General features: G+C 32.3%; 1 protein-coding gene and 1 long non-coding RNA gene across 2 annotated transcripts; both read left to right on the plus strand.

The window, feature by feature from the left end:
- Positions 1-334: 334 nt before the first annotated feature.
- LOC124826024 (cyclin-U2-1-like) lies at positions 335-2,099 on the plus strand. Its single transcript, XM_047298784.2, has 2 exons — positions 335-1,021; positions 1,611-2,099. Exons 1-2 carry the CDS (start codon positions 606-608, stop codon positions 1,873-1,875), a joined length of 681 nt encoding a protein of 226 aa, XP_047154740.2. The 5' UTR covers positions 335-605; the 3' UTR covers positions 1,876-2,099.
- Positions 2,100-17,579: 15,480 nt separating this feature from the next.
- LOC148190956 (uncharacterized) lies at positions 17,580-19,899 on the plus strand. Its single transcript, XR_015783075.1, has 2 exons — positions 17,580-17,996; positions 19,658-19,899. It is a non-coding gene; the product is annotated as an uncharacterized LOC148190956 (long non-coding RNA).
- Positions 19,900-23,178: the final 3,279 nt, after the last annotated feature.

Below are 23,178 nucleotides of genomic sequence, written 5' to 3' on the forward strand. Positions count from 1 at the left end.
AAATAATTGAATGGATAGAAATAATATGCTCAGCAAGTTCCAGGTTATTGCTTCCTGCTATTGATTATTTAAAAAAGAAGATCAATGGGTAAAATTGAAGGGCCATTCATGCATCCGAAACTTGTGAAGAACATGGTGGAAGAGACTGTCTTGTTTTTTATGCAACTAAGAGAGAGAAAGCTTAGCTGGAGTGTTTGTACTTTGACATAAAAAAGAGGAGGCACTCGTATCTTAATAGTTTTCATTTTCATGTTTTTTTATTATCAAGCTTCCACCCACTATCCCTCGTTCCAAACTCAAAACCCTTCTTTTGGAGTTTTCTTTCTACATAAATAAAATGCCACTGAATAATATTTTCATCGTGAAAATAAAATAAAGAAACAAATCTCTATCTTTATTATTCCCCTTCTTCCGATCCCAATTCCCCTTTATATATATAAAGCCTTCTTCCAAAAACCTTCTTCATCATCAACACCAACACAAAAACCCATCGTCATTTGCTGTTTAATGCTCAACACCAAATACCCTTTTGGATTTGGAGCTTATCAGATCAATCCCCTTCAAAATCTTCCTCTTCTGAAGTGAAAAGAAGCAATTTTTTTCTCATGGCCTCTTCTTCTTCTTCTTCTCTTGCAATATCCCCAAGGAAGCTGCGCTATGATCTTTATTCTTATTCATACAAAGAAGATTCCAACACCCCATTAGTGATAAATGTGCTGGCTTCACTCATTGAGAGGAGCATGGCTAGGACACAGAGGATTGTGAAGAACTGTTCAAGTGCTTTGTCCAAAGCCATCAGCACAAACATCTTCGATTGTAGAGAGATTCCTGATATGACCATTCAATCCTATCTAGAGAGAATTTTCAGGTACACTAGAGCAGGACCATCAGTGTATGTTGTTGCCTATGTCTACATTGACCGCTTCTGCCAAAACAATCCAGGGTTTAGGATCAATGCCAGAAATGTGCACAGACTTCTGATAACAACTATCATGGTGGCTTCTAAGTATGTGGAAGATATGTAAGTTCTCTTCTCCCTCTTTTGTTTCTCTATTTGATTCTTTTGTTCATCCCTGGGTTGAACTGATCTTGAAGAAATGTTAACCTTTTTCTTTTTCTAAGTATACTTAATAACAGATTATCTGAAGAAGAAATCATAAAAGACATGAAAGTGTTATCAGTTGTTACTTTTTCTGCAGAAAAATTCTATGGCACCCCAGAAACTTACTGATATTGAAAAACTCTGCCTCCAACCTTTGATGTGTCTGTACAAACTCACTCAACTATTAATTCCTGAAACAATTGTACCAGAAACTTAAGATTTATGTGTGTGCTATAGCAGCATCAATTCTATTAAAATTCTAGATAATAATTTGGTAAGGGGTTTGTTAAATTGAGACAAAGTTTGTTTCTTTTCAATCTCAATGAGTGAGAGTACTACTGGCTAACAGCCAAGGAAGTGGACATTTTGTTAGGTCACCTAGTTTAGGTGGATGTTGTTGTTAATGAATCATGATTTGTCTTTGTATTTGTTTTTTTCTTTCATTTCTTGGATTTGAAAACAGTGCTTCATGTGATAGATACTAATGTGGCTTCTTCTTATTGGACAGGAATTTCAGAAATTCATACTTTGCAAGAGTTGGAGGGTTGACAACAAATGAATTGAATGAATTGGAGGTTGAATTTCTTTTCATGATGGGTTTCAAATTGCATGTGAATGTGAGTGTTTTTGAGAGCTATTGCTGCCATTTGGAGAGGGAAGTCAGCATTGGAGGAGGTTATCACATTGAGAGGACTCTAAGGTGTGCTGAAGAGATCAAAGCAAGGCATACAGAGGAAAGGGGTTACACACAAATCACACGTGTGATGTTGTAGAATGCTTAGAGAGTTTTGCTGTTATAATTTTATTCTTTGTGTTTTTCCTGCAAGTCAAGAGGGCAGTTTATGTGTATAGATGAGTGTAAATTTATATATTTTGTTTGGGGATTGAGAATTTAGAACATAGGTAAGGCAGAAAAGAGTGATGTACAAATTTGCCTTGTTTTATCACAAGGAAACAGTGAGTTTTAATCATCAAGAGTTTTCGGATTTTATATGTTGATCTGAGGATTTTTAAGTGTGCAAATTTTCAACCCTCTGTTCTTAATTTGCTACTTGTCTATGCTTTTCTAGATACAAATTTGAAAATATAGGTGTCGATATCATGAACTTGTTCACACTCAAATGATATTCAACAACATAATTCAAATTATCAAGAGAAACAAAAAGGGTATATGATATGTGACTTTGATAAAAATAATGTGTTTAGATCTGGTTTAATTGAACTCAAATATTATTATAGATTTAAGGATAAAAGCAATTGACAAAAGGTAAAAGGTGAGGGAATGAGTGCTTTCAAATTTCGTAAATCACAGCATGATGGAAGGAAAATTTTGATGAAGTCAAAATATGTTCATCGCTTTAATTTGTTCTTCTTCTTTTTTTCACTTTTCATCCTTTATTAGATTTTGATGGTGAAAGACGAGCGAAAATTTGATAGCATATTATAGAATGTTCTAACAAACTTCCTTAATGTATAAGTAAATTAAGTGGATGGTAACACTGAGCTATGTGGAGCATCATAGCAACAGTTAATAGTTCAGCAAATGGAAATGATGGAAATGAGTTTTTTTTTTCACACATTAATATAATACCTGGAGATAGAAAGTGGTTAGACTAAGAGATCGAAGATAGAGATAGTATATAAAATATAATCATGCAAAATTGTAGAGGTATTGTACACGATGTTAGCATTTCGGTTTTCAGAAGTGAGACTAGTTATTATGAATGTTTCTAGTGTAAAATGAAAAAAAAAAAACATACAACTTTATATGACGATAATTTTAATAAAAATTTTGATCGATAAAATTTTTACAATTTTTTCAACTTTATGATTTAAATTGTCATTTTTATTTTCTACAATGACATATTTATGTAAAATTATTGTCATAGAGTTTACCCGATAACCTTATATCTCTTATTTTATGTAAAATAATAAAAAATAAACTTTAAACTTAACTCAATCTCATACAACTAATTACTTGTAAAGTGAGGTTTTTACTCAATTATATACTATGAATTTGCTTTATTTCTAGTCAATGTAGGATTCCAAGACACTCTCATCAAGTCAATGTATATACATCTCAAGCGTAAACATTATAATAAGTAGTCGGATAACGACTTAAAAGTGGATGACATGATAGATCCAACAAACAACAATATCTCGATACACAACAAGAAAATACTTAAATAACAACCAATTTTAGAGATAAAAAATAATTAATCACTATAGTGACCAATTTAGATACTAATTTATAAATTAAAATATATTGGTATCTAAAATAGTTCTATTATGAATAAAAAATAATAATTGGATTATGAGTTGGTCATTAAATTGATCTATAACATTATAACTATCTAAGTTTTGGTTACTAAATGAATTATTGTGTAAATTGTTCACTTTAGATACTAATTTCTTTGGTAGTCAAAATCTTGGTAACTAATGTTAGAGACCAATTTAGTGACCAATTTACAACCCAATTTTTTTTATTCATAATAGAGACTATATTAGATACCAATAATCTTTAGTTTATAAATTAGTATCTAAATTGGTCTTTACAATGACTAATTATCTTTTGTGTCTAAAATTTAATACTACTTAAGGCATTTTCTTATAGTGAAAGCAGGGTGGCACAATAGGCCCAACAAATAACAAATCTTGTTAGGATAAGTTTTAACTCATGACTATGATACCATGTTCAAAATTTGATTTTGAGCCTAACACAATCCCACAAAATTGACTTGTAAGATGAGGCTTGTCACCCATTATCAAGAGATTTGTTGTTTGTTAGATCTATCGTGTCACTCGCTATCGAACTCGGAATGTATATATTTTGGTGTGAGGGGGTGTGTTGGAGATCACACACTGACTAGAGATAAAACAATTTCATAGTATATATAAGGAGATGCAAATCTCACCTTACAAGCCAAGTTTTGTAAGGTTGAGTTAAGCTTAAAGTCTTCTTCTTAACATAAAATAAGAATTTATGAAAAATGATTCAATTTGGTGTTATCATTGTTCATCTTCCTCTCCCTTTCTTTCCACTATCATTTGTTTTGGCCTCTCTTCACAAAATTGTTTATTCTCATAATTGTGAGTTAATAGTCCACTTAAATGTTGTCATAAGTGATATTCTCACCAAAATGTCATAAAATTCAATTTTTCATATACTCATAATTTCTAAAAATTAATGTAAAACAAAACATATTAATCTAACTAATATTTTATAGATGGCACGGTTAAAAATTGAGTCATTTTTATACTAGTTCACGAATGAATAAAGGGAGCAAGGAAAACCAATCAACATTTAGTAAATAAAAATATTAAATAAAAAATATATTATATATCAAAAGTCAATTTTTCAAATATTTTAAAAGGTTTTATTAATGAATTTTTAGCTTATTCATTTTCTTATTATAGTTTAATATTTGTTTTTAATGTTTTTTTGCGACTTCTACTTAATAAATTGGTGGATTCTTCACTGCATTATATTATTCTTAAAAAGGAAACCTGTGACACTAAAATTAATGACTTTATAATATTTCAAAATAATTTGATTATGTGAAAGGTAATAAATAATACTCACATGACGCAAAAGATTGTGATTTCACACTTTAATCCAAGTTAACCCCCAAACTTTTGTTCCAAACTGGATTAAGGGAGATCAATTAATTAACTAACTAATTATGTGACTGATGGGATATTAATTTTATTGCAGAAATTAATTTTTAATTTAATTTATAGTCTATGTTAGTGAGACATTACATGTATTTTTCATATACCCGTTCTTTAGTTAAATGATGCTATCGATATCCATGTCATAATCACAAGTATATGCGTTGAGAATATTATTAGAGAAGAAAATTAAAGTTTGGAAATTTTTTGCCTTAAAATGTTTTATTAATGCTTTTCCATAAATTTATATACTTGTATTATTTGAATATTAATTTAATAAACTTTAACCACAGGAAGAAACTGCTAGTGGAAAAGAATATTTAGTTAAACCTCACAATTTTGGATTAAACGGAAATGCTTTAATCATTTCTAATTCTTAAAATTAGAATAGAATCAATGTTTACATAACTTTAAGCAAAATCAAAATGACAAACATTTTTACCATAATTTCAACTTACTTATCGCCATTTCTTTTTTCAACACTGTGCATTCGAAAATTTAAGAGATAAAATTTTAATTATATTTTTTTCTCTTGACTTTCATAATAATTAATTTTTATCGAGTTTTTTTTTTTGAGAATTCAACATAGAGATACAGTATCATTAAGACGTAAATTCAATTTACATAAAAAAGATTAATATTACATCCAATTTAAAACTTTAAAACATTAAATTTATACGTTGTTTAGTTTTTTATAAAACTTAAATTCATATTTAAATTTTCAATAATAAAATTGCGACTATTTTTAAAATTTTAAAACAAACAAGTAACTAAACAAATGATGGAAAACATCACGAAAAGACTGGTGTTGATTTATTTAAGTAAGTTCATTACATTAGAAGAAAGCAAGAAGAGAGAGAGAGAGAAAAGAGAATTAAAAAAGAAAGTTGAAAAAGAAGAAAAGTGTAAAGCATATGATATTATACGGGAAAAGCTTCATGCTTTTGATGAAGTTGACCATCCAAAGCTGCCATGTGTCTTTATGTACAAATCAATATAATTAACAACATGGCCTTTTTTTGTGTGTGTGTGGATGATGATGCATTACCAACCGAAGACAACTTCAATATCGGTTCAAGAAAATGGACAAAGCATCTTCATTTTAGAGTGATTAAAGGACATTGAATCTCTCGTCTTCCTTTCTTTCTGCCTACTTTGAGAAGGAAAGAAGAAAAGCAATTGACATAAGGCAAATTATTAGGGTTTAGATAGATAACTGCCTCCTATAGGTGTCTTTTAATAGTTCCCACTTGGATCCATTACTACATTTTTCATTGCTTCAACCTTACAATAAGCTCTCAATCTCTTAATGTTAATTCAAATTATAAAATTCGATTTATACAATGCATTTGAATGATGTGATTTAGATTTTTTGCGCGTGTTTAAATGATATTAAATGATATGTTAATTAAAGTAAATATTAATTATTTTTCTTTTATAGGTTTATTTAGTTGGGTTAAGATAATGTAATTCATAAATTTTTGAAATTTTAATTTCATTTAAATTTTTTTGTTTAAATGATATATATTATCATAAAATATTTCAAATTTCAGATTATTAGATATCTTAGATATTTTATATTTATTTTTTATCTTCAGTTATTTATTTTTTGTTATTTTTATTATTAATTTTTAGTTTGTATTTTGGGTTTAGTTCATATTTCCTTCATTATAAATAAAGTATCCTATATATATTTTCTACATAAGGGAGACTAATTTTATACATAATTTTTCAATATAGTTAATATGGTGTTAGAACTTGGTTCTTTTGAAAACATTTCGTCACTCTTGTCCACTACAACCGTTATTGTTGTCAAAGCAGCCACTCGTAGTCGTCTGCCACCGTCACATCATCAGAGCTTTAATTTTGACCACCACACAGTTTTTCTCGTTTAGGCAAGGCGATCCCAACGCCATCGAGATCCCTACAATCAAGATTGTCGGCATCGGAGTCCAAACATGCTCCACATGGCGGTTGAAGTTATTAGATGTCGTCTTTTCCAACCGCACATGGTGATTTATGTGTTGTCTTCTCTAGCTCTGATCACTCGTTGGACTTGTCATAGCCTTTTCTCTCCAGATCTATACTTGTTACCTTGATTGGAGAAACTTAGATTTTTAGGGTTTCTTTCTCATGTTCATCTATAGCTTCTTATGTAGTTATCTCTTCTGATCTCTCTTCTACTACCAATGCATATGACCTGTTCATATATACTATGTTAATGTGCACCTTCCTATTGATAAGTTAAATGACACTAGTTATGTCACTTAGGCATCAAACATCAAACTTTGGCTCAAGAGTCAGGGATGCTTTGATCATATTACTCAAAAAGGGATGGATAATGCTTTAGTTAAGGTTCCCCATTGATGAAAATTAATGCTCAAGTATGCATCATTCTATTGGGTACCCTTCACTCTTCTTTAAAACAAAGTATTTGTTTCTATGACACATGTTCTGAAGTATGGGAACATTACCAAATTATTATACACCGATGTTACTCAATGTCCTTATGGTGTTTGTCATGATCTTTTCAATGTTGTTGCTCCTCGACATCAGAACTTTATGGCTGATTATATGTGTAAGATTAATGTTATTTTCATGAATTTAATCACCAATTTTAGGCCAAATATCTTGCCAAATTTAGATATCTCTTGAGTATTGAGGTGGCATAGTCTAACAATGTTAGTGTTATATGTCAAAAGAAATATGCATTAGATATTTTGGAAGAAATTGACTTGATGAATTCAAAATTTGTTGACACACGCATGAATCATAATACCAAACTCCTACCAAATTAGGGGGATCATATGTCAGATCTTGAGCAATATACAAGATTAGTTGGAAAATTGAATGATCTTACAATTACTTGTCTTGATATTGTCTTTATCGTTAGTGTGATAAGTCAATTTCTTAATTCTCCATGTGAAGATCATTGGAATGTAGTCATCCATATATTAAAGTACATTATAGGATCTCCTGGAAAAGGGTTGTTATATAGTTTCAACCATATGAGAACTATTTATTATTCAAATGTTGATTGGGTAGGATTTCCTTCTGATAGAATATCTACTTCAGGATATTGTGTCTCCTAACTTGATTTCTTGGAAAAGTAAGAAACAAATTGTTGTGGCAAGATCTAGTGCAAGAGCATAATATAGAGTTATGGTCTCAGCCACTTGTGAACTTGTTTGGCTTAAACAATTTCTTAAAGAATTAAAATTTGGAGATGTCACTTAAATTACATATGTGATAAAATCATATATTTCATTAGAGAACCAAACACATTGAGATTGATTATCATTTCATTCGACAAAATATTATATATAGAGATATTGAGATTAAGTTTGTTAACATAAGGGACCAATTAATAGATATTTTTATTAAATTTTTATGGACCGAGAATTGATTATATTTGTAATAAGTTTGGTATGTACAATTTATATGTACTAGATTGAAGAGAAGTAGTAGATATTTTAGATTGTTAAATATATTAGATTATTAGATATCTTATATTTATTTTTTATTTTCAATTACTTATCTTATATCACTAGTGCAGAATTGGCCTTTAACGTCACCCAGAAGACGTCGGACCACAAAATAACCAACGTAAATTATTGACCGGTGGCATTTTCGTAAATAAGTTGGGCATATAAATGTTGGTTAGGGGGGTCCCCGACGTCTATAATATTATAGACGTCGGTGCCCCTCCTAACAGACGTTTGTATGTCTGACAAGTAGATGAAAAGTTCTTTTTTTCCGCCATATAGACGTCTGGTCTGGTCCCGCCATCTCGACAACTATATACGATTATAGACGTCGGCCCCCTATCACCGACGTCTATATGCTTGATAGGTAGTGAAAAGTTGTTTTTTCCGCCATATAGACGTTTGATCCCACCATCCGACGTCTAAATGGCCTGATAGGGTAGGTGAAAAGTTGTTTTTGACGTCGGCTCCCCTTACGCCCGACGTCTATATACACCACGAACATTAATTTTTAAATCGAATGGACATCATATTAGTGAGTGTCCCGACGTCTAGTCGAGAATAGACGTCGGTGCCCTCTGTGCTCGATGTCTTGGTTCTTGTTAAATTAGAAATCGAACCCGCGGTTACGCGCACTTCATTGTCTTCCTTCTCGCCTTTTCTCTTCGTGTCATTGCATTTCCAGGTGCGTTTTGTCTATTTTGAACCGTTTAAACTTACTTTTACTCCAATTAAATTAGTCTTTAATGGATTATCTTCCATTTGAACCCAACCCGGCTTACTTATTAGCGAGTTGAAAAAATTTGAACCCAACCCGACCTACCAGGATTGGTGGGTTAAACGGATTTGTTCATTGACTCATTTAATAATAATTCTTTTTTAAATAAAAAAAATTACAATTTTTTAATTCAAATCTAAATTAAGGTCACACTAAAATGATGATAACTTCAAAGACAATTCAAAAAAAAATATCATACAATCCAAGCGTAATCCAAAAACATGTGCAAAAGACGAACAAATAAGTTTTTAATATTGATAATTTTTTATCGCTCGTCCATTTATAATATTAGAGTCTCAAATAGATAAATCTATAATATTTGTCTCTTGAAACATCTTATTCTTTATCACTATCTACAATATAATAAAAAAATACTAACTAATAATATTAAAACACAAAATAATAAATAATTAAATTAAATTAGGTGAGTTGATGAGCTAATCCAGCTCACCACGGGTTCAACCCGGTGAGCCGAATTCTAAGTTAGCCGGATTAAAAGCTAACCTGCATAAAAAAATTACATTTTTTTAAATCCAACCCGGTTCAAACCCGTAGTGAGCCGGATTGGCTCGTAACACATTTTGACAACACTACTATTACTTAAGTATTTTTTACAAATTGGTTTGAAAAATCTCACGAAAATAAGTAATGATATATACGTAAAGTGAGTTTTTAACTGCTTTTAAAGTAACGTGTAGGTTATGAAAGTAGTGTAATCTTGTTTTATTTTCATTTATAAAACAAATTACATACACAATGCTCTCATAATAACTACTTTTATTTGTTTTTTACATTTCTCATAAAATAACTTATTTAATAAAATATAAATTAAATTACTTATTTAAATCAACTATAAAATCCAGTACCTAATAATTTTTTAAGTGGTCGTGATTAGCTTATAACTAGATAAAACTGTTAGGCTTAAATTCATTAATATTATCTTAATGATTTTATAAATAAGTAATTTTGGTATTTATAAAATTTTAATTGAAAATTTAATTTTATAATTTTCAAAATGAATAATTTTAATCCATTATTAATACGTCATTCAAATTTTTTATCGAAAATATCATATCTACATAAAAAGAAAATAATAGTATCCATATATACGATATTATTTATAAGTTTGTCGAAAAAGATGGAAAGAAAACATTAATGAGACATAAGAATTGACGGTGTCTTTAATTCAAAAAAATTTAAATAATATAGCAAAATATTTTAATAAAGGTTTAATTAAAAATATTAAATTTTTGAAAGTAATAAAAATTTAGTTAAAGAAAAAAGAAAAAAGAAAAAAGAAATGAAATTGTGATGGTTTAGGCCACATAAGGCCTTGAAAGGGAGAAACCCAAAAGAGAGATGCACTAACCTAACTTACTTATTATATTTTGATGCGACAATGAAACAACAGACAAAACAGTTCGTGGACCTTAATATTTATTCCAACCATATCCTAATATTTTTCCACGTAACCACCCAAATCCATGTCAATGGCTAAAATAAAATAACACAAAACAAAAGTGGGTGGATACAATCATACAACAAATAATAAAAAAAACATTTAAGAAATTTTATGTCTGTTCCTTCTTCTACATGCATGCCAGATTTTCAATGATTCTTCAGATTTTTTATTTTTTATTTTTTATTTTTTTTAAAACCTATCTAATTGTGTTTTTTACGAATTTAGATTAATTTGCTTTCAAAAATACCTATCTAGGTCGTCTTTTAAAATAATTACATAAAATATTATATTCTACGTCAGTTACAACTTATGATTTGTAAGATGAAATTATATAAGGATAGAATGACTTCTTTATTAATAATAAAGTCATCAAAGTCAAATTCAACTTGTATAAAAATTAACTTTAATTAATATAATTTAATTTTTAATTAAGATAAAGTTGTTCTTTGACAATTTCTTCACAAAAAAAATTCTTGTAATAGACATATATTGAAGTCTTTATTGAATATGACAAACTTTTGTCAACATAATTGCGTATTTAGATACGACAACTTCACTTTACATTAACTAAATAATTAATTCTTATTGAAGTCGTATTTTAAGTATACAATTATAACCATTCACTTTAATTTTCATCACGTTTTCATATTTTTATTTTTTTTATCCTTTTAGTTTACTTCTTAGAAGTCATAAAGTTATTATGTAACTTCTTTAATTTTTTTTTCAAACCTGGCTTCTACTGGTTCTTTAAATTTCTTTTTAAAATTTTTTATATTAATTTTGCAAATAAATATTTATTTTTTAATGATTTTCAATTTTGATGTAATAATTTTTTTTCAATTTTGAGATGTTTATCTAAATAACTCAATTTTCTTTATTTTGTTTATTTCAAATTAATATTTTTTGAATAATTTGGTTATTAAATTTTAAATCTTTTAAATTGCTGTAAAGTTTTTTTTTACTTTAATATCTATTTTTAACCTTTTTTATTGATAAATAAAAATTAAAAAATTATAACTTTTTTTCCTTTTAAAATTTTATGAAATTATTATTATTTTTTATTTTTAAAAACTTTATTAATCAAATTACTATATTAAAAAAATTATTCGAAAAGGGTGCAATTATAGATAGGACAAAATTCTTAAGGAACGATTACATTTAAAGTTTACAAATAACACATACCCATATCACTTACAATTCCTTAAAAAAAGCATTCACTTCAATGATGATTTTAAATAAATGAAACTATTTTTCTTATATTTTTAATAAAATGATAATGGTTTTTTTATTTTATTTTAAAATATTGTGTTGATTAAGATTTAAATAAAAGAATTAAAGCTTTTAAACACAAAAAATAACGAATTGTTTACAAACATAAAAAGGTGGTGTGTGAATAGCATAAGCCCAAGAACAAATAGCATGTGTCAATCATACATGGCCGGGCTATCTTTCTTAACCCATTTCGTATATTAGATTTTACATCTCGCAACTCCACAATTTCTTCATGCACTGTCTCAAATTTTCCAAATGACTATTTTACACTGTGTAAAATGACTTCCAATTCTATGCTCTCGAAACTTCCTAATACAAATTTTTTGGAATTTTGAGAACAATATTCCTGAGACAAGATTTTCGATATAGAATTTTAGGAACTGTACTATCCGGTTCTTCCAACACATAGACCGAGCGAGCGGTTAACTCAATGCCGCCCACCCAGGTCACAATCAAGACCGCATGTCCGAGCTAGGACTGACCTATTGGCCAACCGTACATAGAACGAGCGGTCTTCTAAGGTCGTCCATCTAGGTCGACCGACAAGACCGAGTGTCCATCGTGACTGATCGGCAGAACCGAGTGGCTTCCCACCCAGGTTGACATCCTTGGTCGGTCACCCTGCAGACCGGCCGTCACGACCGTCCCTCACTGTGTCGACTACGCGGTTAAATACTAATGACTCAGTAAAGCCCTTAATGAAGATTAAGGTATGATTGGGCTGTTTTCAGGCCCACGAAAGGTAAAAGCCCATTACAATCAGTATAAATAAAGGTCTCAGGTATGATTTCTGGACGGATTGCTTACAATGCAATATACACATGCATTACAGACCACTTGGTCATGTCACTGACTTAAGCGTCGGAGTGCCTTTGACAGGCACACGATCGCCCGGCTTGGAGAGCGAGGAGGGAGAGGACGAATACTACAACTAGGACTTGAAGACGAGAGCCCGTTCGGCCCTTCCCAACGCGTCCAGCCCTCAGCCAAGAGCTCGTGAGAAGGCGTACTTCTGTCACCAAGCGTCCGTCCGATCCAAAACATTGCGATATTATCCGTCCGCCAGTCTTTACCGTTTGTGAGTGTTTTAACAGGGTCCCACCAGATCCGATCGAAACATTTGGCGCCCACCGTGGGGCCGAGTGGGTATTCCCCATTGTAGACACAGGGAACTAATGAGCAATGAGGGGCACCTCAAAAGAACGTCAACTTCCACCGTTCAGCCCTTTGCACTCGGCTTCATCAACCCAACAACTCAGTCTCCATCGTTCGGCCGCGCATCCGCGACCATCCGGCCTCAATCTCTTGGTCGTTCGTCCAAAGTTACTCGGTCGTCCGACATCAACCATCCGGCCATTCAGCCTCCAAGGTACGTGTTGGACCTCTACCATTCGGCCATTCGGCCTTAGGTACTTAGCCAAATTTGGCATTCAACATTCGACCATCCGGCCTCAACTTCTTGGTAGTTCGTCCAAAGTTACTCGGTCGTCCGACATCAACCATCCGGCCATTCGGCCTCCAAGGTATGTGTTGGACCTCTACCATTCGGCCATTCGGCCTTAGGTACTTAACCAAATTTGGCATTCAACATTCGACCGTCCGGCCTCAACCTCTTGGTTGTTCGTGAAAAGTTACTCGGTCGTCCGACATCAACCATCCGGCCATTCGACCTCCAAGGTACGTATTCGACCTCTACCATTCGGCCATTCGGCCTTAGGTACTTAGCCAAATTTGGCATCCAGCATCTGGCCATCAGGCCTCAACTCTCGGCCGTCTGGCCTCAACATGCTCTCGGTCGTCCGGCCTCAACATGCTCTCAGCCATGCGACCTCAACTATCGGCTATCAAGCCTCAACTCTCGGCCATCAGGCCTCAACTCTCGGCCGTCCGACCTCAACATGCTCTCGGCCATTCGGCCTCAACTATCGGCTATCAAGCCTCAACTCTCGGCCGTCCGGCCTCAACATGCTCTCGGCCGTCCGGCCTTAACATGCTCTCGACCGTCCGGCCTCAACCAAATATGGCATCCGCCTTCCGGCCATTTGGCCTCCAAGGTACGTGTTCGACCTCTACCAATCGGCCATTCGGCCTTAAGTACTTAGCCAAATTTGGCATCCAGCATCTGGTCATCCGGCCTGAACTCCAGGCCGTTCGACCTCAACTCCCGGTCATTCAGCCTCAAGTACTCGGCCATCCGGCCTCAACTCTCGGCCATCAGGCCTCAACTCTCGACCGTCCGACCTCAACATGCTCTCGGCCATTCGGCCTCAACTATCGGCTATCAAGCCTCAACTCTCGGTCATCAGGCCTCAACTCTCGGTCGTTCGGCCTCAACATGCTCTCGGCATTTCGGCCTCAATTATCGGCTATCAAGCCTCAACTCTCGGCCGTCCGGCCTCAACATGCTCTCGGCTGTCCGGCCTCAACCAAATATGGCATCCGCTAGCCTGCCATTTGGCCTCCAAGGTACGTGTTCGACCTCTACCAATCGGCCATTCGGCCTTAAGTACTTAGCCAAATTTGGCATCCAGCATCGAGTCATCCGGCCTGAACTCCAGGTCGTTCGACCTCAACTCCCGGTCGTTCAGCCTCAAGTACTCGGCCATCCAGCCTCAAACTCTCGGCCATCAGGCCTCAACTCTCGGCCGTCCGGCCTCAACCAAATTTGGCATCCGCCATCCGGCCATTTGGCCTCCAAGGTACGTGTTCGACCTCTACCAATCGAACATTCGGCCTTAGGTACTTACCCAAATTTGGCATCCAACATCTGGCAATCCGGCTCAACTCTCGGCCGTCCGACCTCAACAAGCTCTCGGCCATTCGGCTCAACAGTCGGATATCAAGCTTCAACTCTCAACCGTCCGGCTTCACCTCAACCATACCTTGGTCTTAGGTAATTCCATAATCTGGCCTTGCAGGCACTTAGCCAAATTTGGCACCAAATTTTCGGGCTTCGCAGAGAGTCAGCCAACAATTTGGCCTCCAAAGGCTACAACTTGTCGGCCAATTCTAGTCTCAGGGACTCGGCCTCAAGAGGCATCTACCGTTCGGCCATATTAATCAGATGTTTGGTGGTTCGGCCTCACGGTTTCAACCGTTCGGTCTCCCGGGCCCCACGTGCGTTCGTCCATTTGATCTCCCATTAATTTGGCCATTCAACCTTTCACGCATTCATTTCGGCCATTCGGCCTCACATGCATTCGGCAGTTTGGCCTCCCATGCATTTTGTTCGGCCGTTTGGCCTTGCAGGTGTCCGGTCGCTCGACCTCTACTGTTTGGCCTTCTGTGGCCTCAACATTCAGGTATTCGGCCATTCGGCCTCACAAGAACTCGACCGTTCGGCCACACAGGTACTCGGCCTTCAGGCCTCTATCGTCCGTCCTTCATGGCCGAACATATTTCGTCTACTAGGATGTTCTTCAAGAACTCCTGGGCCACGCACGGTCATTAAACGTCTGCTAGGAAGTTCTCCTGGGCCACAGACGGTTATTCTCGGAAGTGCTCTCTAGGAACAATCCTTCTCATCCGAGCATCTTCAACTGACCGATCTACCTTACAGGGTATAATCATCTACTTTCTTTAAACTTCAAATTCGATTACGTTTTCTTCCTAATACAGGTAACCCGGAATGATTGCACGACTGCATGAAGCAAAAACGAGCTCTCCTCCATCATCCGGCATCAAACATAGACCAAGCCCAAGCTGATGAACGGAGAGTTCCTTCCGAAGAACCACTGTAAGCTTGGCCCGGGCGGTGAACGGGGAGTTCTTTCCGAAGAACCACTGCCGTCTGGCGTGACCACAAGCCCAAGCTGATGAACGGAGAGTTCTTTCCGAAGAACCACTGTCAGCTTGGCCCGGGCGGTGAACGGGGAGTTCTTTCCGAAGAACCACTGCCAGTCGGCTTCCAAAGGCCTCTACTTCTCGAGTTCCCGAAGGCCCCACCGTTCGGCCAAAATGGAAAAAACTTTTCAAAACACGTAAACTACATTTTAAAAGATGAATTATTTTGGTTATTTTGGAGTACACTAAGTAATTATGGGAATGTAGGAAGCAATAGTCTCAAATATTTAGTCCAACTCATCATTCATTTTGAAGGCATAACAACCAAGAGAAAATGAATTTCTTAAAAAATAATATATCTGTGTTATTTTCTTAAAAAATCATTACTACTATATGATAACAGTTGAAAAACAATTATTTTCATGCTTGAAATTGATACTAAAAGTAACCTTTAACACTTAGAAACTAGCTTGAAATCATGCTTTTGGTTATATTTTTAGAAATAAGAGAGCTGGACAGGTTTATGCTTGATTTCAGTGTTTTTATGCAGGTTTTAAGGTGAATTTGGTGAAAGAAGTGAAGAAGGATAGAGATGGAATCAGAAAAGACATCAAAAAGTGCAAAAGGAGAAGTCGCAACTGCCGCTCAACGGCAGTTTACCGCTGAGCGGCACTCAGGCAGTCACGTTGGCTCCGTTGAGGGGTGAAAAGGCCGCTGAGGGGAAGAAAACAACTCACGCACTTACCGCTGAGCGGCACTATTTTTGGGCTTGGGCCTAATTTTCTGTAATTTTAGAATAATATATAAGCTTTAGGACGTCCTAGGGTTTGTATCTTTGGCAGAGACGAAGCAAACACTCTCTTTTCCACCCCTTGAAGGAAGATCTTGGATGCTCAAGCTACCTTCTCCTCTTTCTAGGGTTCTATCTTTCATTCTTTCATTATTGTTCATCTAGTTTCACCATGAATATGGTGAACTAAACCTTGTATTGTTGTTGGGGAATCAATGTAGTCTTGTGAAACTCTCATATATGGAATTTGATTTAATGTCTTAGATTAAGATATATGCTTTCTTTCATCTTTAGCTAGGGTTTTTCCTCTTTGCTTATTGTTTGCTTTGTTTAACTCATTCATTGCCATGATTATTGATTTTGTCGATACGGGAACGTACGGGGAAGTCTAGATCCGGGGAATTTCTCCCAATAGCATATTGGTTGCCTTTAAGCTCCTGCACTTTAAGAACTAATTACTAGGAATGCTAGGAATTGTATGAACTCGTAATTAAGGATAGGCCTTCTTGCAAGGTGATTTAGAGAGTGGCATTAGCATTGATGATAAGAATGATGAATTCCTAAAAATATGAGAGTGGATAAGATGAAATTGATAACCCCAACAACATACTCATCCATCTAATTCATTGAAGTGTTTGTATTCCGTTTTTCTCCATTGATCAAATTCATGCATACATATTTAATTACTGTCTCTTGCATTAAAACCTACAATCAATTTGTTCTTAAGTCTTAAATAATCAACAAATCATATAGCTAAACTAGGCCGTGAGTCCTTTGGGAGAACGATACTTGGTCTTACCGAGTTTATTACTTGATACGATTCGGTCACACTTGCCGATTATTAAACAAGTTTGTGGCACCGTTTTTCGGTGTTTATAAATTTATCATCACTATACAAGGTAGTAGTAATGATTAGGACGCTAAAGATTAATTAATATTTAAATAGCCTAATTTACTTAATATCTTGACAGGCATATTAGGAAAAATGAAATCCAAACACAATTTGCATGGTGTTAGATTGATTCAATTTCTTGCATACTATGAATAAAATATCCAATTTAAAAGGACTTGGCTAGGATTAATAAAGCCACCGATAGGGTTGGGCAAAATAAACTAATCCATACTTAACTATAGTTAACTGTACTGTATAATACTAAAAAATACTAATCCATTTTTACTAAAAACTTAAATATACCGTTTTATAGTTTAGTTTTTAAAACTGAACTCATCACATTTTTAGTTCAGTTAACTGTAAGAGAACTGTATCCCTCTCTCCATTCTAATTATTTCTGAAACGTAACCTTGCCTTGCTTTTCTATCCCTCTCTCCTTTCCAATTATCTCTGAAACGTGACCCTGCCCTGGCTGGATGCGGCGTTGCCCACCATGATCTTGTTGGCAAAGGAGATCTCCAAACGAAAACTCACAGTAATCCTACCGTGACCCAATCGCTGCCCACTGTTGTTGTCGAAAGAGAGCTTCAACGAAAACCCACGGTAACTCTGCCCTAGCCCTACCGTGACGCGCGGCCGCTGCCACCGTGACTCTGTCCACAAAGGAGAGTTCCAACGTGACCCTACTCTGACCCTTGTCGTTGGTGTTGTATCGGCTGTCGAGGGGCCTATCTTGTTCACTGCCATACCGACCGTCGAGGTAAGTAGTGATTCGATTATTGTGTTCGAGCTTGTCACTCTTTGCCTCTGCCTCTCCGTGTTGTCTCTACCTGTCTGTGTTGTCTCTGCCTCTATGTGTTGTCGCCTTACTCTGTATTTTCCTTAAACCTATGATTTATGAAATTTTAATGTTGTGGGGTTTCTTCTTTTCGCCATTTTTATTGTCCCTTTTCATTCTTTGTGCTTATTTTTCTGCTTGATTGATGAATTTAAGGTGTTTATGGTGCAATATAATGTTGGTACTTCTTACTTTATGGATTGTGTCTCTTAACCCTAAGGAAAATAGTAAGAGTTCTTTGAATTTTCAACTAGTTAGTTATGTGAGACCCTTTTAGATATTACATGTGGCTGTTTGCTACCAAATCATCTCAGTCATCACATAACGATTCTTTCATTATAATCATGTTCCTAAGAAGTTTGGTTGAGGCAAGCAGAAGAATCCTCTCGAACCTGCAGATTGGAGTGAAAAACAGGATAGCATGCCAGCTATTATTGTTCATGATTCTAATATTTTAGCTGATGCTTCTTCTTTTAATGATGTTGTTTTTGATTATTTGAATGTTATTTTTGCTTCCAATTTTGAAAATGTTGATTCTGACTTTAGGCCTGTAGTTCAATATGGTTTCAATGATGTTGTTATATTCTTTTTCTCTATATCTTTTGTTCCAACACTTGCCTTTATAGTCTTTCTTCAACTTCATGCTTTGTTCATATTTTAAACATTCTCTCTGCTCAAATAATGGTGATACTATAGAAGAACACTCCACGTAATTCCCATGTTTTTTTTCTTCTGTTGGAACAAGCTAGATCCTATTTAAAACGCAGTTGACTGAGACATACAATATGGTTGAATTTTAATATATGTTGAACCCTTTTCATCTCAACTCAAACTTTTGACAGCATACTGATATATTCATTTTCATGTAAAAGTGATTACAGCAACGTTTTGTTTTACTGTATATTGAGTTTGAAGGCAATTAAACTTTTGTGAGGACTGTTTTGGTTTTTAGATGATTGATGGCTTTTTTGGTTCACAATAATAGCTTATTTCATTCAGTTATGGAGAGAGCTTTTGAAGAATACGTGATTTTTAACCAAACATACTACAACTTGAATATCCATGTCTGTATTCACTTGTTATTCAATAACTTCGGGAAAAAAATTGAATTTTGTGCTGAGATTATTTTCTGTATTACAGTAAACTTTAGTTGTATGAAATCATTGATATTCCCAGTTTAGATTATCTTCCCACATTCTCATTATCTGGGAAGGGAGGCATATGGTACCTCATCATGTGGGTGTCCCTTTTCTCTTTCTTCAATTTTAATGTTTGACTAGTAATTTCAATTTGTAGCAGAAAACTAGCTCTGTTGTAATCCTTGATTTTGCTGGATTTTTAAATTGATTATGAGGGGGTAATAAAAGTGTTTCAATATACAGGAAAAAAAATGTCTTTAAAATATGTTAGATCACGTTAAAATATGTTGTCAGCAATTTATCATATAGATATTGATTTTATTAAGCCTAGTGTTGACACTGCTATTATTGATTTCACTTCCAATGCTCTTGATTTAGTTTATTCTATTGATCATATTGATATACTTGTTGCTGTTTTTGATCCAAATGTTTTTGCTGTTTCAGATTTTGCAATTGTTCAAGTGCTGTAACAACAATTGTTCAAGTCCTGTAATTGCACTGCTGTTGTTGCTGATTTTTCAAGTGCTGATTTTGCAATTATTTAATCGCAGTATTATTATTGGATACGAGATCATAATCGACTTCATCCCTGCATTTTTATATAATGCAGGTTTTTGAAACCTATTTATTTTTCATGTAGAAAATTTTGAATTTTAAAATAGCTCGGAAGTATCTGATTTAATCAAGATTTGACTTATAAATAAGTATACTGCATGCATTTGGAATGAAAAGTAGTGCTGTGCAACAGGATTAGTTCACTGAACTGCACTGCACTATGAGTAGACTAAAAACTAGTGCAGTTCAGTTCACCCTAACTATTTTTAGTTCAGTTTAGTTTAGGAAAACTGTTTTATAGTTAACTGTAAATTTTTATAGTATAGTGCAGTGCAGTATACTTTGCCCAGCCCTAGCCACCGATATATAAATGTGTAAAATTTTGTTTTGAAAAGAACAAAAGAATTATTTTGCCCAAAAAATGTACACCTAGTTTAATTATTAAAAAGTGCAAACCATCGACTGTGTAATTAACTATGTGACTTTTCATGTGTCTTAAAAGACGATTTTCTATATTTGATATTTTTAATATTTTTATTTATGTTAATTTTACTGGTATATGTGTATGAAAGTTATTTTATTATCTATTTATTTATTTATTTTATATTTTGATTAATTTTTATTTATATTTATTTTGCTGTGTATAAAATTGATTTTACTTCTTATATCAATTTATTTTATTTTTAAACTATTTTTTTTATATTATTTTTATTTTTAATTTTATTTTTTTATAACTTTTAATTAATTAGTCATTTAATAAATTATTTGAAATAAGTTATATATAACTATTAATTTTTTATACTATTTTTTATTTAAAGTTATCTTTTTATGATTTAATTACTTTTTTATATATTAACAATACAAATTGTTTATACGGTTACATAAAATATTGATTCTCTAACGAATTATTTTATTTTTTTATCTGTTTAATTTGTTTTTAAAGTAAAAATAACAATACATTTCAACTCTCTCCTTTAATATCTAATAATTTATTATTTTAGTTCTTAAATAAAACTATTACTTTATCAAATTTAAAATTTTTATATCAATCTCTAAAATGTGAATTATGTATAAAGTTATAATTATTTTATTAAATTATTATATAAATATTTGTTGAATATTCTGCATATGAATTAAACTAATATTATTTAATAAAAAAGTAACATCAACTATATATGCATATAATTTCATAAGGTTTTAAATAATTATATTTTAAAAAAAATTAATTTCAAAGGTTTAAAACAAAAAAAAATCAATTTTTTTAACATTATAAATTTTGTTATACATTAACAGAATTTATTGTTTACTCAAACTTTAATTCGTTATTCTAACTTTAATAAAACAAAAAGTAAAAGTATCAAACTATTAGTCTTAAAATATACGGAAGAGTCTACAAATACATATTATTTATATTATTTATATTAATTAAACAAGTTTAACAAAAAAACATTAAAGATGTATAAAAAAAAAATAAATGAAACGTATATTTAAAGTATTAATTTTTTTTCTATGTTAACTTTTTAATTTTTAATTCTATCCTTTTTGTGATTTCTAATTACTTAGTCATTTAATAAAATAAAATTTTAAAAAATATACTTTAGTTTTATTTCTTAAAATAATATTACTTTAAAATAAAATATACATTTACTAATAATAGAAATTATTTATTTATAGTGTAATTAGATATAAATTATATTGTAATAATTTTTCATTAAAAAAATTACATTTATCTTTTTTATATTATTTTATAATATAAATATTTTATTTTGGATATTTTTGATTAAAACTCTAGGATGATTATCATATTTGTTAAAGAATCTCAATTCGGTCTTCTTATTTTAAGTTTTCTTCATTGGATCCTCAATTTTGAAAAATGTGATACAATTTGGCCATTTCCATTAGTATAAAATGATGACGTTAACTCAATGTCCCGTTAGCTCATGTTTTTTTCTTAATTTTTTAGTTTTTTTTTTAAATTTTCACGTGTCAAATGAAAATCTTGTCACGGGAGAGAGATATTGTGATGTGATAATGACAATGTTATGTGTTACTATTGGAGAAAATATCATGTGAAACATCTCAATTTAGTTATTTATTTGTATTTTGTCTTACTTTAGTCCTATTTTGTTTTTTAAAAAATTGGAGCAATTACATCCCACTCCAAATTAATACCCAATTTAACTTTTATATAGATGTATAATGATATTTTCTTTAAAAATGATATTTTTATTAAATGTTTTTAACAATATTAAATTTATATTTACATTGAACTTTATTTAAATTTTGTTTCAAATATTTATATATTAATAATTTCTATAAAAATGTTAGACGTTTAAAATATTATTTTTAAAGAGTCAAATTACATCACATTTTTGAAATTAAAGATCCAATTGAGATAACTTAAAACGAGAGTACTGAATTGAGATTTTTTTACAAATATGAAGACTATTAGAGAGTTTTAACCAATATTTTTCATATATTTAGTATGTAAAAATTGAATTGATATTTATTTTATAAAAAAAAGATAGCATTAATCATATATACATAGAAATTAACATAAGGTTTTAAAATAATTATATTTGTAATAGAATAAATTAAAATATTATACTTAATAGTTAATTTTAAAGGTTTAAATTATATATTTGTAATAAGAAAAATCATACTTTTTAATAATATAAATTTTGTTTTATATTCTTTGGATACAATTTTTACTATTTTCAACTTGAAAATGTAGAATTTAAGACTTTAGTAAGATCAAAAGAAAAAGTAAAACCTAACAATAATTATTTGAAAATTACTACTAATGTATTTATATTGGCATTACTTGAGTCTATAAATATATATATATATATATATATATATATATATATGTATATATATAAAACATACATTAATTAGACGAGTCTAGCAATACACACTAGACAAATATAACAAAAATCATTATATGAGTCTAATAATGTACGAGTTTGTGCATGCATTGATTGGACGAATATAATAAAAATCATTAGACGAGTTTAGAAATATATCAATAAAGAAGTTTGTTCATACAGTAATTAGATGAGTATAACAAAAAAATATTAGACGATACATTTAATAGACGAGTCTAAGCATACACTGATTAGAAGATTATAACAAAAAATATTAAACGGATTTTTTGATACACTGATTAGACAAGTTTAACATTATATATTAGATGAGTTTGTTCATACAATCACTAGACAAATATAAAAAAAACATTAGATAAATCATTTCACACATTGATTAAACGGGTATATGAATACCCATTAGATGAGTTAGTCCATACACTAATTAAACAAGTTTAGTAACAAACACTAGGTGAGTCTGTCCATACATTAATAAGACAAGTCTAGCAATATATATTGCACAAGTGCTTTTAGTCAATTTGCAAA

Source organism: Vigna umbellata, chromosome 11 (assembly GCF_029865625.1).
Source record: "Vigna umbellata cultivar VRB3 chromosome 11, Vumbellata_1.0, whole genome shotgun sequence".
NCBI lineage: Eukaryota > Viridiplantae > Streptophyta > Magnoliopsida > Fabales > Fabaceae > Vigna > Vigna umbellata.